This window comes from Marmota marmota, unplaced genomic scaffold (genome assembly GCF_001458135.2).
Source record: "Marmota marmota marmota unplaced genomic scaffold, marMar, whole genome shotgun sequence".
Classification (NCBI taxonomy): Eukaryota; Metazoa; Chordata; class Mammalia; order Rodentia; family Sciuridae; genus Marmota; species Marmota marmota.
In genome coordinates this window covers 26,300,939-26,317,067 of record NW_025999932.1, presented here as the reverse complement: position 1 = coordinate 26,317,067, position 16,129 = coordinate 26,300,939, and the positions used below count along the sequence as shown (strand labels likewise).

The 16,129-nt window shown below is 42.7% G+C and overlaps 1 protein-coding gene across 2 annotated transcripts in view; it reads right to left on the bottom strand.

Moving 5' to 3' along the window:
* B3glct (beta 3-glucosyltransferase) overlaps nucleotides 1–448 on the bottom strand; it is a 107,778-nt gene extending 107,330 nt beyond the window's left edge. For both annotated transcript variants that reach the window (XM_048800787.1, XM_015484190.2), the window contains exon 1: nucleotides 161–448. In XM_048800787.1, coding sequence (XP_048656744.1) covers nucleotides 161–233 — 73 coding nt within the window. In that variant the 5' untranslated portion in view covers nucleotides 234–448. The remainder of the gene's footprint in view (nucleotides 1–160) is intronic.
* Nucleotides 449–16,129: the final 15,681 nt, after the last annotated feature.

Sequence of the window (16,129 nt, the reverse complement as noted above, 5' to 3'; positions counted from 1 at the left end):
AGAGGCGGCGCGGCGAGGACGGGGCAGCGGGACGCGGAAACCAGCGGGGCAAGGCTGGGCCACCCAGCACCTCCCTCCCGGGGGCTCATCCGGGCTCGGGCAGCTGCGCCCGAGAAGCCCCAAGCCTCGCCCGCGCGCGCCCGGGCCGCCCGCTACTTACCAGCTGAGCACGCGAGGAGCGCCAGCAGCGCGGGGGACGCGAGGCGGCGGACTCGGCAGGCTGGCGGCTGCATCCCGGTCGCTGGGGCTAAGCGACCTGCCTGGTCGCGGGGACCGAGACGCACTGGGAGCAGAGCTGCGCCGCTGCCGCCGCCCTGCCGCCGCCGCTGACCCTTCTCCACCGGCTCCCCTCCTCCCTTCTCGGGCTCCGCCGCGCCGGCTCCGGCCGCGCCCTCTGGTGGCCGGGAGCGGCAGCACCCCGGTGAGCGCCTCTGCGGCTGTGGCCACCGTGCGCCCGACGGGCTGCGGGCACAAGGGGCCACTTTGCTCCCATAGGCGTCTCACCTCTGCTGCCTCTGGCTACCGTCCCTTCTCCCCAACAGCCCCCAGACCAGGCCCCTTCCTCTGCCTTCTCGCCCTCCCACACTTAGCCATCCTCTTGCTTGGGTCCCCAACAGTAGGTCACTATTTTCACCCTGTTACACCAAAAGTGAAGGAGGAATCATTCTTCTTTTCTTTTTTTTTCTTTTCTTCCTTGCTAATGGACTATCTGCTGTTTAAAAAAAAAAAAAAAAAAAAAAATCAATGATTCAACTCTTAATATTGTTGGCAGCAATGTTGTGCTTCGATGAAAGTGTTTTTAATCAGATCGACTATTTTACTTAATAACCTTTTTAAAACTGGAATTTGACCACTGGCTTGGGCCTGGAGTTTGCTTTTAAAAGATGTTTGTGTAAAGGTGATTTTCCGTGACTGTGATTTTAAACGCTCACCATCATGAAAGAGAAAGGGTATGATTTTATTCAAAACATCTGCCACAGTCTGGCTGGGCACAATTCACAAGCCACTTGTCAAGCAGGAAGGAACTATGCCATACCACGCAAGCTCTCCAGGAACTCCCTCAGAGCCCAACTGCGGGACTCTTCCGGGAGCCTCTCAATCGGCTGTCTTCCCGCCCTTGAGGCCGATTGGCTTGGCTGCATGGGCGGAGCTAAAAGAGTCCCCCAATGAGCAGGTCCATGATCTGAAAGGGCGGGAAAACAACCCAATAAGCGTCACCGCAGAGGAGCCAATCAGCTGGAAGTTTGCTGAGGCTGCTTCGGCTGTGGCTCTCAAGAAACATCTGATGAAAATAAACTGTAATACAGAGCAGGGGAATGACATCTGTCAGAAAACCTCAATGAGGGAGTCCCTCTGTCTCCAAAGGACTATCAAGTGTCTCCCTTCCCTGCTAGAAGAGTCATAGTCCTAACAGGGGGCTGACCCAGTTACGTTGTATGGTGAACTGAAGAAGGAAAACAGTTACAATGAAGAACTAGGAATCCCCCTTTAACTCTGGGGCCTCCCCCAAACTTTCTCTCATGTGTCTCCAAGGGCACTCCCCTGGCCTATGTTTAGACCTTGACCTCCTGGAGGTACTGTCCATATGGTCATTCATATTTGATCATATGTTTCAGACATCTTCTATGTGTCTGCCACTCCACTAAGTACCTACTAACCCGAGTCTCTTCTCCACAAACCTCAACATTCACCCTTGTTCAACATTAATGAGGGCCTGGCACCCAGGGGTATAAGTAGGATGTGAGGGAGATAAAGAAGTAGGTGGTAAATGAATGTTTGTTGAGGTGAACCCATAAGCTTGAGTGGCATGAGGGAGTTTAGCTTGAAATTCTCATCTGTCCACACAACAGCTGTTGGGTTTTTGTTTGGGTTTGGTTTGTTTCTGAGTTGGGGGTCTCACTAATTTGCCCAGGCTGGTCTTGAACTTCTGGGTTCAAGTGATCCTTCCACCTTAGCCTCCCACATACTCATACCACAGGCACACACTGCTACCAGCTTTTTGAAAAGGAAATCTGGAGGCAATGAGTTTTTTGTTTATATTGACTCCCTAAAGCGGGAAGTATTTCCTGTGTTAACTATTTCATGTGAATGCAAATAGTGACATTCTTTCCCACTCAGCCAAGGTTTGTAGCCCCATGTAAGTAACACTTTGATGGGAGGGGAAAGAAATGTAGGACTCTTTCCTTAAAAAAAGAAAAAAATATATATATATATTTAGTTATATATAGACACGATGTGTTAATTTTGTTTATTTTATTTGGTACTGAAGATTGAACCCAGTGCCTCACATGTGCCAGGCAAGTTTTCTACCACTGAGCCAAAATCTCAGCCCTCCATTTTGTTTTTTAGTGAAGCTTTGGTCCTTTTTTTCCTTCTTGAGAAGTGGCAGAGAAATTCTAAAACCCAATTTGCCTAGTTCAGAGTTCTAGATTGTTTCCAACTTCAAAGTGGTTGAGCTTTCATCTGAGGAAATATCCCTTGCCTACGTTAGACATTAAACATTTAACCAAGATGTGTTTAGGTAGACACAGAAGCCTAAAAGTAAAGCCAATCTAAACGCCTATTCCATGTTTGGTAGCAAGTAACTCTAGGAACTTAATCAATGTTTTCATCAATATTCATCAAGATTCAGTATCATTATGTTCTAGAACAAGGTGTGGGAAATTGGGCTCTAAGGACAACAGAGAGCACATTCTTTAAGTAATAAACTTACCCTGTGTTCTCCCCTTCCACAGTAGACATTGATAAACGGCACATTAGGAAGCTCTGTAACTCATGTTTGATAAAGGATCACTTCCCAGTTACTCTAGGCATATGATAAATGGACGTGCTGGGAGTTCTCTCCCCTATCACAAGTTAAGGGAGTTTCCTGGAGCAGACATGCTCATGAGAACATTAACAGATACACAATAAGGCACTGCTTGCCTGTAACACCCAACTGTGAAAGGACAACTTTCGGTAGGAAAAACTAAATCTCATCAATTCTTAAGATTGGGATATGAAGAAGAGCAGACTATAGCTGTCTTCTTGTGGTTTATTCACCTTAATCCCAGGTGTGTCCCCTCGATGGCTCCTGGGAATGCACCACTTCCCAGACAGTGGAGGAAACAGGCTGCTGCCTCTTTGGGGGAACCCTAAAGTAACATAATCAAATCAACCTCGCAGCTTTTAAAGTAATTTTATAAATGCAAAAGGAGAACATAAAGACATATTCATTATGTCATTGAGAGCCAAATAATCTAATTATCAAGTTCCATATGGATGGTTTCTGTCTTTATAACAAATTTACTTTGGGCCCAAAAGGCAGAACTCCAGTCAATCAACTGATGGTGAACTCCTGGTTGACATGCCCATTGACAGGCTGTGGGGCAGGTAGAGAGAAGTGCAAAACATGATACTGAGCCTCAGAACTCATAGTCCATTTGGGGAGAGAAAATGTTCATAACTGACTTTTTACTGCTGTGCAGTAAATGCTATAGCACAGGTGGATGGGAACACTTTGGAACACAAAGAAGAAAAATGAGTCTATCAGGTGCTTTGGAATGGATCAGAAAAGTAGAAGTGACTTTAGTGCAAGGTCTTCAAGGAGAGATAGTGGGTGTCTGGGCTGAAAAAAAAAATGAAGGGATCCAGTTCCAGGCACAGGCCCAGTAAGCATATGGCAAATCAGCCCAAAGCAGCACAGTGGGATGGGGGAGGGGCAGCAGAGTGGCTTCTTGGTTGGCTCCCACCTGTGACTTGGAAGGAGCACCCTGTGCATCCTATTCCCATTCTAACAAAGACCGAGAACCTGGTTCCAACTCTCCCACCCTCTCGGGACCTTGTCACTTAGTTTCAGACTTAAAGCAAATTAGAAATAGAGACATTCCAGGAGAACCATTCTCCTCCCACAGTGGGGAGTGGTTTTATAAATTACAAGTGATCTTGGGGATTGTTTCCCAAATCTAAAATTAGGCCTAGAGTCTGACAGTGGAATAGATTGCCTAAAACTGTCTTCCTAGAGCTTAAGGTCATTGTGGGAGACCAACCTTACACATGACTGAGTACACTCCCTGGCTGGATGCTGAGGCGCTCAGTTGCAGAAATGTGGCAGAACTTTTCCCACCCTTCTTGGGTTCCAAGGTCGTTGTCTCATGCATGGGTGTATATTGCTACAGCCCCATGGGTGAGGCTACGCTCGCCTGTTCCTTTGTAATATAACCCCTTGCCCTGTTTAGGATAGAATCTTCCAAGGAAGTGCCTTGTGTGTGTCCCCTTCTCTTACTGTGCCCTTGGGTGTGGCCTACCCAGTTGTCAGTCAACCTGCTGACAGTGGACATCATGAAGATATTCAGCCCCCTGAAACCTGACCCCTTGCCTTATTTGAATAGCTTCTCCTCAATAAAAGGGGTCAGCGCATGCTCTTGCTCTCTCTCTTTCTGCGGACTCTTAAGGTCAGAGGAGCCATCACAGCGACCCCAAAGAAAAAGTTATTTGTGTCTCTTGCGTGGTTGTTTCATGCTGCCCACTTAGCCCAGTTTATCTGGAGTGACCCCTGAGCCTTTTAGTTTCAAGAACAGAAACCCGGCAAGTCATTATGATACCAGACCCACAATGCAGAACTTCAACCCTGGGCTAACCATCCCCTCACCCCCAGAATTTGCACCCTGGACAACAGGAGAGTAACCGATCATTTCACCTTATGCATTAACCTTTAAGGAAACAGGGGGATCTTTATCTTCCATAGAGGAAGAGTGAGAGAGGAAGAAAAGAGACCAAGCCAAAACTCCTATCACTCCTAGCAAATCCAGGTTCCATAACCTCCTGCAGGTGCTGAGAAAAATAATTTGATGACTTAAAGGAGTGTCTTCAGTGACTTCAAGGAGCTTGGTTCATTTTGCCTCCAAAGCTATTAAGAAATTACAGGCAAAACCCATTGTCGAATCAGATTTTCAACTAAGATTTTTACCCTGAGGCTTAACTGAGGAACTTCCAGACTATCAACCCTGAACCAAGTCCAGGAAATAAAACACAGGTTACACCACCATAGCAGGCCTTCGGGACAAGCCCAGAAACCTGAATTCATCAAAATTTGGTTTTCCATTCTTTGAAAGACAGTGAATAGTGTGCAGCCCCTCTATGAGAAGAAACTATCGCCTAGAAGCTTGTAGTCAGAAGTAGATGATCTACTTGGCTATTTTGCTCTCTCCTCTAGAGTCAGGCATCTTCTTGAAGATAAGAAATCACTCAGAGCAGGTATATCAACAAAGCAATAGGAAGGAACTGTCTGCATGTGACTTTGTCAAGAAGAGAAGGGTGGGGCATGACCTCTCAACAGCTGACACAAAACCTATGGGTGTTTTTGGTGCTATTGCTAATAAGTAATTATTTATTTTACAACAGTTGCTTTCAGATGTAGGATCCTTGTTAATACACTTAACAAAATAAATAAAAACTCTTTTTGTATATCCATGGACAAATGTCACCAAGGAACTGCGTGTGTGAGACCTTCCTATGACACAGGGTTAGGAAGAAATTACGCTTTCCTGGGAGCTATTATGTCTAGTTAGGAGGGCCAACATGTACATAAACATATATATCCCTGTGTTAATCAGCTTGTCATTGCTGTGATAAAACACCTGAGGAAAATGACTTAAAGGAGGAAAGAGTTATTTTGGCACATAGTTTCAAAGGCTTCATTGATGATTGCTGTCTCTATTGTTTCTGGGTCTATGACAAGCATCACGGCAAAGACACTCATCTCATAGTGGTTGAGAAGGAGAGAGAGAGAGAGAGAGAGAGAGAGAGAGAGAGAGAAAGAAAGAGAAAGAGAACAAACACAAAGGATCAAAGACAAGATAAAATCTCCAAAGGCATGAGCCCAAGGAAACACTCCCTTCAACTAGGTCCCACCACCTACAGTAAAAATGACTTCATCAATAGATTAATCCGCTGATGAAGTTAGAACCCTCATGATCCAATCCTTTCCTAAAAGCTCCACCTCTGAACATTGCTGCATTGGGTACCAAACCTCAATGAGCTTTTGAGAGATGTTTCAGATCCAAACAGTATCAGTGCCCTAAGAAGCCTAGGAACAAAGTTAGAAAGTACCTCCATCAGAGGGCTAGAGAAGGCAGCAACAGAGAAGGGACAGTTGCAGACAGGCTGTTGGCAGATGGAGAAAGGCATTCCATGCAAAAGGGACAGGTGGGGTTTGATGTGGAAGCTGGGAGGTGGAATTGTTCAGAGACAGGAAGAGTTCTGGTTGCTGTCCATGGGGAAGCAGCTTAATCCCCATAGAGGAGGACCTCAGGTGCACAGTCAGCAGACTGATCTTCAATGTGGGCAGTGAGAGCCGTGGAGAGACAGGGAGAATGTTTCAGCAGGTAACAACCCATCCTCCACTCCAAGACTGTAGCCCTTGAGGCCTATCTTGTGACCTACCTGTGACCCTCATGGAGAAATAAAGAATATTTCAACACGTGATGAATTCACAGGATAAGCACCCAGTTCATGTATGTTGTGATTTAATAAATTAATGGCTAATTTGATGGTAATGTTCTGATAGATAAGAGAGGGGGAACAAAAGAAAAAAGACTGGATTAAAAAAAATACAAGAAATGCATGCTCTAACTAAGCACTGCTATATTCTACATTCAAGCCTACTCAACATACAAACATAAAAGAACTGTTCTTATTCCCACTTTACACATTAATAAGATGAATGGTTTTTTTTTAATTTTTATAGTTGTAGACAGGCAGAATGCCTTTATTTTATTCGTTAATTTTTATGTGGTGCTGAGGATCGAACCCGGTGCCTTACACATACCAGGAAAGCGCTTTGCCACTGAGCTACAGCCCCAGCCTCCCACTTTACACATGAGTAAACTGAGTTTCAGGCAGGTCAAATACCAACAACCAGAACTGCCTACAGTGGAAATTGTTGCAAGAGGGAATTGGAGGAAAGGATCACCATCAAAGTGCAACAGAGGCCAAACCAATTGTACTTGTGCGTCAATACTGGCTGGAGCTAAGAGAGAGATCACAGACGGGGACCCGTGAAGCAATTAATTAAAATGGAGATCTGCCAGAGGAAAGGGTTGGTGGAGAAAAATGAAAGATTATTATCTTGACTACTAGAACAAATGATTCCTGTATCCTCACAATATCAATAGATTAATAGCCACAATCTGGGCACCTATTATGTACAGGCCACTGTTCTAAGTGCTTCGCATGCATTCTTTCCTGTTAGGTAATCTTTCATTTAACTCTCCAAAATAGTTTTATTAGTATCATCCTTATTTTAGCAAGGTCAAGTAGCTTCACAATTCTATTAGAGGGTCTCTGAGACTCTCCAGGTTTGCAAGGTCAAAACTGTTTTTATAGCAATACTAAAATGTTTCATGCTTTTTTTCTGTCTGTGAAATTTCTACAAATGGTACAAAAGCAATTATGGATACAAATGCTATCTAGAATCACAGCATTAATCAAGGTAGGACACCAAACCATACCTGCATCAGGGAGAGGGGATTTACTTAAGAGGGTCCATGATGAAGCAGTGAAAATTTTACTGTTTATTACATCCTCGAATATGCATCATTTTTATAATTTACATGATGAATTGAGGGGTAAGCATAAAGGCAATTATGCATATCATAGTAAGATATTGTGTCAAGAACACACCTGAGTTTGCTTGAGTTGCTAGCCAAACCAGTTGCTTAGTTCAGGGAACACCATGTTTGATTGATAGAAAAGCCAACAAACTATTGTCATTCAGGCTTAGAATCTGGGCAAACATTTTCTCAAGTCTAAGGCAAAGTGAGCCTGTCACTTCAAAGAAACAACTGATATAATATGTTGCCAAGGATAAAATTCAAACTTTCACATAAAATTAGAATTTTGAAACATTGTATCTGCTGCTGTGAGCTTAACAGCTTCCAGGATGAATGGTGGTGTTAACAAGTATGGTTTTTCCCCCAGATACTGTGTAAGGAAGTGCATCCATATTTGGAAGATCTGCATACTTCAGTGGAATATTGTCCAGATGACCTAGGGATGATGTTGCAAAAGCAGGCATGGGTAAAATTTTCATTCAAAGTTTAAGACAGATAGTGGATTTTAATGTAAGTACAAAAACCAATATGATTTTAAATTCCACATTGCAACAAACCTTTACTAAACTCTCAATTGTCCCAAATTTTGGGTTAATATCAAAGAATGTCCCCAACTATATGAGAAGACTTTTAAAATATTTTTAACTCCCTTTATGAACTGCTTATATGTGTGAGGCTGGATTTTCTTCATTTATTTATTATCCCAACAGATAGAACAAAGACACAGATGTGAGAATCCATTTGTCTTCTATTAAACCAGACATTGAAGGGATTTACAAAGGTATAAAACAATGGTGCCATCCTCACTAATTGTTTCCTCTTATAAAATGCAATTTTCATTAAAATACAGCATGTTAATGTGATAGGTTTATTATTAATAATTTTAAATGAGTTAATAAGCATATTGAAATTTTTTTTATTTCCAACTGAGTATATATTCATAGGCACAGCCCACCTGAGCAAAAGCTCTGTAAAATCCTCATTAACTTTTCAGGGTGTGAAGTGGTGCTAAGGCCAAAAAAAACATTAAAAAGAGCCAGCTCACAACATAGAACTTCTAAATTGTGGAAGCCAAAATGAAAACGCTGATCAATCTGACCCCAGAATCCTTTCTCTTATCCGCCCCACTGGGTCACTCTGTGTTCAATTTCAGATCTATTATATTCCGGGAGCCAGCTTTCCAGGAAATCCATTCTGTCTCAGTCACCTAATTAAATCCCCAGTCATTAGAGATTTTAAAAAATAAGAATCAGTTGAGGGACAAGTAATACTGTGGCAACAATCCCCAAATTTCCATAGTTTAACATAACAAAGTCTTTCTTGCCAAATCTGCCCAGGCCTGGGTCACCCTCCAGTCCAGCTGTTCCCCAATGTTAATGAGCAGGCTACTGGCCAATTCACTCAAGTCCTTCACAATCATTGTTGCACAGGAAGGATATAGTGGAAAGCCAAGCACCAACATCAAAAGTTACCAGCAGAAGTGTCACAGGTCACTTCATGTTTCATCAAAAGGTTAAAAGATTGCTATGCTGTGTAGCCCAGAATAGAGGAGAGCTGGCTACTGGTGAACACAGTATTACCAATCACCTTGCTTCTGCCCCCACACCACCCTTCCAATCTGCATTAATCAGCTTTCCGTTACTATAACAAAATACCTATGATATCAACTTATAAAGAAGAAAGTTTCAGAGGCTTCAGGCTTTCACCAATTAACTCCATTTCTTTAGGCCTCTGGCAGCACAGTACACCATGATAGGAATGCAGGTTGAAGGCCTGTTTAACCTCTCCGTGGGGACACAAAAGGGAGAGTCCAGCATTCCATAATCCCCTTCAAGAACATACCCACACTGACCTAAAACCTCTCTCTAGGCCTTACCTCCCAATAGCTCCAACCCATGGACCAAGGCTTTAACACACAGGCCTGTGGGGAACAGTCAACATCCAAATTATAGCACAACCTAAAACTATTTTCCCTCTGAAAAGATTCCATGCTAAATACTGGTACAGAAAGCAGGGTTGAGAATTTATCATCTACACTCCAGGACCTCACAGAATATTTGAAAGGATAAAAGGACAAGAATGGCACCTTACGGTTGTATAGCTCCTCATGATTTACCCAGGAGCCACAGAAATAATTACTCAAGAGAAGTCCAGATGAATTGTTTTGAGTGTTCATGGCAGAAAAGAAAAACTCTGATTTCCATGATCAAGGATGACTTCAGGGGAGAGATGGGATTTGAGTAAAGGTCATGAAATGAGGGAAGCATCCAAATTGGCAGAAATGGAAAAGGGGAGGGGGTGCTAAGGAGATATAAAGTCAGTAAAGTAAGCAAGAGATTTACAGGATGGCCAATAGACCAGAGTGACGGCAATGAAGCATGTTGGGAAAAAATATTGCTACACACAAAGACGGCATCAGGGAAGAGGGGCAGGAAAGCTGTCTGGAGAAGATAGTAGCAAGATCAGGAGGGGGGCTCTGGCCCTGGGAGGGACTAAGTCTCCAGGGAGAGAGCATGCAGCCACATAGGCCCTCAGGAAAGGAGGCCACCCTTGAGAACGTTCTTTTCATCTGAAGGAAATGTTAGGCTTGGAGATACAGCCATTTATTTTAATTGAAGAAGCCAGAGCCAAAACATGCTTTATGTTTTTTTTTTTCCTAAAAAATTTATTTTCTTCATAATTTCTCAACTTCAATAACAATAAAATAACTGTGCTATAATAGTCTTTCACAAACGAAAACACAATCTTCAGAAATAGCATTTTACTAGCATTAAGTCAAGTGAATGTTGGAAGTATCTTGCTTAAATTAAATTGTGGTATTTTTTTGGCTTTCAAGCAAGAGTAGGCAAATCCTGTTTTGTGTTTCTCTGCTTTGTGCATTGATGTCTACTTCTGGAGGGGACATAAAATAAAAAAAGAGGAAGAAAACCTCAAATCTTGAGATGCATTTTATGTGTTTGTTCAGGGAAGCTGCCATGATTAATTGAAATGACTTGGGGGCCAATAAGGAATAGACATAAACAGAAGGAGAGCAATGGGAATAGAAGAGATAAGATTAACAAGGACAAACATTGCAAGTGCAGAATTTAAAGGACATTTGAATGATTGGAATCAACAGATTCTCCTTTCTATTGTCCCCATGAGATAACAATTCTTAGTTTGTTTAAATAGTTGAAGTAAACCTTAGACTACATACTGCTAGAGTCAGGTAGGAAGCTGAAACAAGATTGTGAAGGCCTTTGAAGCAAGATTGTGAAGGCCTTGAATGTCAGGCTTACAAAGCTTTAATTTCTCCTAAAGTGCTATAGTTACATCTAGAATGTTCCCCCAAATCCCATTAAAGGCTTAGACCAAAGCCTGAGGTTCTATTAGGAAGTGGTATCTTTAAGGGGTGGGGCCTAGTGGGAGAGCTTTAGGTCTAGGGGTGTATCCTTGAAGGGAATTGTGGGATCCCAGTCTTTTTTGTCTTTTGCTTCCTGGCCATGAGGTGAGCAGTCTTGTTCCACCACATGTTGCCACCATGATGTGCTGCCTCCACACAGGCCCCAAAGTAAAGGGGCTAATCCATCATGGACCAGAATCTCCAAAACCCTGAGCCAAAAATTAATCTTTTTGTTTTTAATTATATATATATATTTTAGTTGTAGTTGGATACAATACCTTTATTTTATTGATTTATTTGTATGTGGTGCTGAGGATGGAACCCAGGGCCTCACACATGCTAGGTGAGCACTCTACTGCTGAGCCACAACCCCTGCCCCTTTTCTTTTTATAAATTTTTTTTCTCAAGTATTTGATACAGTAACAGAAAGCTCGCTTAATGCCTATGGTCAGTAAGGAACCATTGTATTGTTAAGGGATGGATACTCATCTAAGTATTCCATTAAAGAGACTGTGTCAGAGTCCAGATTGTACCAGGAAGAGTAGTCAAGACTTCACCTGGCAGTCAAGAAGCAGAGAAAGGAAAGAGAGAAAGGGGGCCCACAGGGAAGATGTGCCCTTCCAAGGCAGGCCCCAGTGATACCCCCCACCCCCCGCCCTGCCTACAGTCACATCCCACCTGCCTACAGTTATCACTGAGTTCATTCAAACTGGGATGTACCGATTAGTCTACAGCTTTTGTAATCTAATCTTTCACCTATGAATATTTCTGCATTAGCACAGGAGCTTGGGGGGAGCGCATCACATCCAAACTATAACAGATAGAAAACATAAACAGCGCTGGAAAAAGGGATGATTCATGTCCCAGGTGACAGGGGCAGGGTGGTGGAGATTTCATCCCACTACTCTGAACAGCATGCAATTTAAAACAATGACAATCCAGTTCACAGTCTCAGGTTATTAAAAATTCAGTTCTGGGTTTGTTTTTTAAAAGAAGTATTTGGATATTACCATCTCAGCTAGGTCTGGGTTATTAATTTGCAGATTTGAAAGTCTTTCCCAAACAAACCCAAAGCCCTGTTATTTGTGCAGATTTTGAATGAAAGGGAGAAATAAACAATGAAAATGCACTTTAAATGGTCTCAGTTCCCATTTCTGAAATTCTATTCACTTTGAGCATTCAAGGCTCAATGCTTTTTCTTATGAGAATCATCTGACTGTGAAATTCTTGTAGAAAAATAGGATCTTTAAAAAAAAATACCATTATGTTGTGGTCCTCCACAGCATTCCCTTTAGTTTTTTAAGTCACCTTGCTACATAGGTAGCAATGCATTAATGTGTTAATAATTAGATGGGGGAGTTCCACGAGGGTGACCAAATACTGGCTTGCAACGTGACTGCCTGATGGCAAGGTGGCCGTGGGGGGCTATGTTGACTGTGATGCACTAGAGCTTCATTGCTCAGCAGCTCTCCAATGAATTCCCAAAACATAAACCTTTTTAATTTGAATAAAAAAAGAAGAATTTGAAATATGTCTGTAAAAGGTCTCCACTGAGCACTTACTCTTTTTGTTGTTCTCTGTTCACGTCTCCCTGAAAACAACATTATGTTTCTGCTAAAGGCTACTTGGTGAAAATAATATGGATGAATACATATGTCGGCTCCTTGGAATGCTGTTTTTGTTGGGGAAACATATTGATAAGGAAATTAATACATGTACTGAATACTGTTAAAGCAGTATTAGGGCTCAGAAAATGATACCCCCAAAATATGCCATTTTGGAGCACCTAAGGAGCATAAAAAGCAGCGAAGAGCTTTCCCCCCTACCTACCTATGGGCCACATCTGCCAAAGAACACAATTGCCTTCAACTCTTCTTACTGAAATGTCATTAATCAAGAAAAATTAAACTCAGCACAAGGGAGAGAATGAAAATCAAACACCACACTCAGACCCAGGGAACTTTGTCTCAGGCCGTGAGGTATTCTCCAGGCTCATTCATTTCTCTGAAAATCATTTACTACCCTCCAGAATTGCCTGCAGCCTCAACTCACCCCACTTTGCTCTCCCTTTTGAGAAGATATTTAAGCTTCAACCATCTGGCCCTTCTTTGAGTTTTCATGTTTTACATGGTTCCCATGCACATGAGCAGGTTAACAAATTTTGTTTTTGTTTTTTTCTCTCCTCTTACTTAATCTATTGTTAATTTTATTTTATAGACAAAAATTATTGAACTTTGAGAGGAAAAGTTTGAATTTCCCTATAGGAGTTAGGGTTTGAGTTGGTTTAGGGTGATGAGACCACTCATTCATCCTTCCCTCTAGGGATTCATTCCTACATGACAGACACCCATGTAGTATCACAAGTATAGCCAAAGTCCTACTTGAACAAAAACTGGGCAAGCCAATCACCCACGGTCCACGTTGTTGTGCTCCAGTAAGCTAGATAAGCATGGCTCCCTGAGGCCAGGAAGACTCTTGCTTCCTATTCCTTCCTTCCAAATCCAGGAATGTGGCTCCATGGAGCAGAGGAATGTACCTGCCCAGAAAATCCAATAGTCAGGAAGGGCACACACCCTCAGAAGCAAGGTTCTGTGCATGCAGGAAGTAAAGAAGCATATGACCCCTATCAGTTCTGACCTTTAAGACAATTAGCAAAGCACAGTTCAGGGAAGGTCTCAAGTCTAACCAATCTGATCAGCAGTTCTCCTGGGAAAGCATTAATTAAATGAAATGGGCAGAAGGAGCAAGATGGGTTAAATATTCCATCCACAGCAGGGAGTGAGGCCTAAAATGAGAAGATCTGAAAAATTTCCTTTCCCGGTAAAGGTAATATTCAGTTCTATGATGTACTAGAGTTTTTAGAATAGTGAGAGTTTGCGGTTGTGTTATGTATGTATCTGTCAGGTTAGGCTATGTTATGCTTCAGTGACAAATGAGCTCACAACTCTCAGAGGCTTACATAATAAAGATTTATTTCTCCTTTATGCTACTTAACTATCAAAGATTAGGCATAACTCTTTTCATGTCATCTTGACTCTAGGACCCACCCCAGACAACAGAGGAGCGTCTTCCTGGAACATTAGCAGTTTCTGTGGCAGAAGGGAAGAAAAACTACAGAAAACTACACACCATATTTTTTTTTTCACATTTCATTAGTCAAAGAAAGTTGCGTGGCCACATATGAGTTCAACACAAAGGGTATCTTAGTTTGTTTTCTGTTGCTATAACTGAATACCACAGAATGGGTAATTTATAAAGAATAGAGGCTTTGGGCTAGGGATGTGGCTCAAGCGGTAACGCGCTCGCCTGGCATGCATGGGGTGCTGGGTTCAATCCTCAGCACCATATAAAAATAAAATCAAGATGTTGTGTCCACCGAAAACTAAAAAATAAATATTAAAAAATTCTCTCTCTAAAAAAAAAGAATAGAGGCTTAGTAATCCCAGTGGCTTGGGAGGTTCAGGGCCAAACTCAGCAACTTATCGAGGCTCTGAGCAATTTAAAATAAAAAGGGTTGGAGAATTGGCTCAATGGTTAAGGACCCCTGGGTTCAATCCCTGATACAAAAAACAAACAACAACAACAACAAAATAGAGGCTTATTTGGCTCCCAATTCTGGAGGATGGAAGAGAAAGAATGTGATGTGGTGCTGGTGTTGTAGGGACAAACGAGGCAAGGCACCGAAGACAGCAGGAAACAGATTTATTTGGCTGCAGCCAGGTTCAGAGGGCACAGCTTTGGCTGTAATCAATTAATCCCCTCAACCCAGAGTTCAGGGAGTTTCAGAGTTTTATACTGAGCATGTAAGGGGAGGGGCTCAGAAGTTCACAGTATGCAGAAGTTCACATAAAAGCAGCTTTTGATTCACTGTTCTGGGTATGTTACCCCTTCAAGGACAGCACCTGAGAAGGGGAGAGCATCTTCTCCCCTTTCTTTCCTACCCCTGCCAGCTGTTACCATGGAGCCCATTTGTAACTTATCTTAAAAATGTAGACATCTCTGTGAAGCCCAGCTCAAGGCCAGAGGCCTTGTTTGCACATTTCTTTAAAGTACTACATGGATATGTTTGTGAAAAACTAGTAAGGGGGTGTCCAGCACTTGGAGTGCCGGTATCTTCTCGGCCAGTGGCCAAGTAAATAGGGTGACATGAAAATAGGAAGTTTATCTACATTGGACTCTTTTGCAGAGACTCTTTTTCTGACAGTCCTAAAATCTGGTGAAGAGGGCTTTTCTGTGGAGAAAAGGGGGTGCCACTTCACTGGCACCTTGCTGCATCATCACATGGCAGAGTGCACCATGTGATAAGACCCAGCAAGAATGCTAGCATGGGTCTCTACTCTTCTGTTAAAGCCACTCACTAATGTCATCATGGAGGCCTCATGCTCATGACCTCATCTAATCCTAGTGAGCTCCCAAAGGCTGTACCTCCAAACACCATCAACAAGTGAATTTGGGGATTATGCTTCCAACACATGAACTTTTAGAGGACACATGTAAACCACAGCAGAGGAGGATGTAATAGATGAGCACACATAGGCCCAGTTCCCCACCCCAGGGCACAGCACAAGGAACAGTGCTGATAAGGATGACCAGGTTCCATTCTCCCTGGTAATCTGGGGGTGAAGAGGTGGTGAGCCTGCTGGACATAGGGGCTGTCACAAGGAAAGGAATCTAGGAGGTCTCCTTTCAGAGTCTTCTCTTCAATGTGCTTGTTACCCATCAAGCAAAATAAAATAAAATAAAATATATATATATGTGTGTGTGTGTGTGTGTGTGTGAATGTATATTTATGTGAAAGTGTATATGTACACACATATAAGCATACATATATACACATACAAATTATATATTTTTAGAGTTTTTATATAAAATTACATATTTTTAAAGAAATTTTAATGGAGAAAGTGATCAATGAAGACACAAGTGAAAGACCTTATGCAGCCCTAGAAGGGATCCCCAGGACTCTCCCCCAGTGTTTCCTCAGGAAAGCAATGAAAAGATGTTGAACCCCACCTGATCATCAGATGCATCGGGGTTGACAAGCAAGAATAGATATGAGAAAATTCTGGTGTCTGGGGTAAGATAGGGCCTCCCCGGCTCCCCACCCCAGGCACAGCCTGAGGAAGAGTGCTGACAAGGTCGCCCAACTCCTATG